At 28.0% G+C, this 2,689-nt stretch overlaps 1 protein-coding gene across 1 annotated transcript; it reads left to right on the plus strand.

Annotated features, from left to right (window-relative positions):
* Positions 1-1,587: 1,587 nt before the first annotated feature.
* Positions 1,588-2,082, plus strand: LOC133797640 (pathogenesis-related protein PRB1-3-like). Its single transcript, XM_062235651.1, has one exon. It carries the CDS (start codon positions 1,588-1,590, stop codon positions 2,077-2,079), a length of 492 nt encoding a protein of 163 aa, XP_062091635.1. The 3' UTR covers positions 2,080-2,082.
* Positions 2,083-2,689: the final 607 nt, after the last annotated feature.

The following is a 2,689-nucleotide window of genomic DNA, read 5'->3' on the forward strand; positions in this document are numbered from 1 at the left end:
GTTTCCATACATCACGTTTATCCTTTTCGTTATATGGAACCGTTAAAAACTTAGTCTTTAATTCCTTTAACAATCTAATAAAAGCTGTGAGAATATAACTCCTTCAAAGATTGTACAATTTAAAACAATTATAACAAATAACTATCAATAAATAAATTTGAAGTGTTTTTTTATTTCTTTTTAAAACTAATCTTATGATTAATATACGATAAACACACAGGTTTTATGTGTTCAAATTTTAACTGTTCGATTACTAATTATATTATATAGAAAATATTACTAAATAAAATTATATGTTGAAGATGTAATACTGGTTTATAATTTAAATTGACAAGAACTTATTTAAATATTTTGAAAAGTACCCAACTTAAAATTTTGAATTCTTATTCAAAGTTCTAATATCTTTCTACATTCTCTATATCGTTGAAATTTCGCCTAGCACAGGAAAACTTCTACTTTGCTTATACTCTTATGTGAGTAAGAGTAAGTTTTTTGTTTACAATTTTTTTAACGTATAATGCATATGTTATTTAATAATTGAAGTATACACGATACTAATAATTAAAAGATCATATTCTAACGAAATGCCACATATACAAGTAAATTTCATTTTTTTTTTCTCACATCCATATAAAGAAAGATTTTTTATTTTAATATTATTTTTATTAGTTTGAATTCACTAACCTATATGGACTACAAGTAAATAATAATAATGTTATATATATAAATAAATATATATATATATATAAGCAACACAACTATATTGTATGTAAATAAGAATTATTGGTTACATGACACTTTTTTTTTGTAAAAGAGTTACACAACACTTGCACAATTATAAAACGCATATTTAAATTTGTAATTTTTTTATGTAATGCTCAAAAGTAATTCCTATTCTCCATAATCATTTCTTATTATCTAGATTTATTATTTGAATTATTTTAAACTTAACCTCTATAAGGTAACCTTCAAAATATATAATATATATATATATATAACATCAACAAAAGAATCAATACAATTGAGATAACTAGGCCACCATACAAAATAATTTCTCATAGTCGAAACTAGTTTAGCCAATGAGTGCGGAACACTATTAGCCATTATAGGACAATGGTCAAAAGATGGAACAAAAATATCATTACATAAAACAGTGACATCTCTAATGATAATCATTTCTTATTATCTAGATTTCTTATATGAGTTATTTCAAACTTAACCTCTAAGATAACGTTCAAAAATAAATTTATTTTTTTTAGCATAAATGAATATTCTTTCCAAGTATTTTATCTGTATTGATTTAAAAAAAATCACCACCGATAATGTTTCTATATATATACATCTAGAAATGAAAAAAAATATAGCAAAAGCATACCACAGTACATTCAAAATATAGAAATAGCAGTCAGAGATTTTTGCTAACTTACCGCTAATTTGACAAAACTTATATAGTTTTACTCTAAACAGATTGCCATTCACTAAAGATCCCTAAAGATCAATACGCTTGCCATTCACTCATATATACTTGTGATAATATATATAGTACAAATTCTTCCAATTAAGAGAGCAAGCTAGTTATAGTCCAAAATGAAGTCGGGATCACTGGTCAGGATTTCGCAAGCACTACTATTCATGACATGTATAGTAGGGTTAGCCATTGCCCAGGACAGTCAACAAGACTTCCTCAATGCCCACAACTCGGCTCGCGCGATGGTTGGCGTCGGGCCACTGAGTTGGGACGATAGGGTGGCGTCGTACGCGCAGCATTATGCCAACCAACGCATAGGTGACTGCAATCTGGTGCACTCCGGAGGGCCTTATGGGGAGAACATTGCATGGGGCAGCGCAGACCTTTCGGGCGTTGATGCCGTGAAAATGTGGGTAGATGAGAAGGGCGACTACGAATACAACTCGAACTCCTGCGCCGCTGGCAAGGTTTGTGGGCACTACACTCAGGTGGTGTGGCGGAACTCGGTTCGTTTGGGGTGTGCTAAGGTTCGGTGCAACAATAATAAGGGTACCTTCATCACTTGCAACTATGAACCCCCAGGCAACATTGTTGGCCAGCGCCCTTACTAAACTAAATCCTCTTCTTTATCATTGTATTATCCTCTAGTAATAACAGGCTAGGCCTCCTCACTCAAAAAAAAAATTCCTTTAATATAAAGGGCTGTTTGGTAAAATTTTTGTTTTTTAATTTTTTAAACATGAAAATTGAAATATTATTTTATTTTTGTTTTTTAAAAAAAAAATAAAAATATGTTTGGTAACTATTTTTGTTTTTAAAAACAAAAAATAATAAACGTGTTTGATAACTTTTATTTTTATTTTTTGTTTAACAATATCAAGTGTTAATTTGAAAAGGAGAAGAAAAAAATAAAAGAAAAAAATGAAAACTGTTTAAAAAAAAGTTGAAAGTATAAAAAAATTTATTTTCAAAATTTAATAAATTTCAATTAAAATTTAAAAAAATAATAAATAAAAATAGAATTATCAAACACATTTTATGTTTAATTTTCAAATTTCTACTTAATTGAATAAAAAACTATTTTTTTTAAGTGTTACGTACTTATTAATTATGGTCATATTATAATGCCAGGAAGATATGTTGTTGCCTATTTATCAATATCTTGTATTGATGAAATAGTGTATATATATTATAATGGGCGAAATAAATTAATTTGTTACC

Source organism: Humulus lupulus, chromosome 1 (genome assembly GCF_963169125.1).
Source record: "Humulus lupulus chromosome 1, drHumLupu1.1, whole genome shotgun sequence".
NCBI lineage: Eukaryota > Viridiplantae > Streptophyta > Magnoliopsida > Rosales > Cannabaceae > Humulus > Humulus lupulus.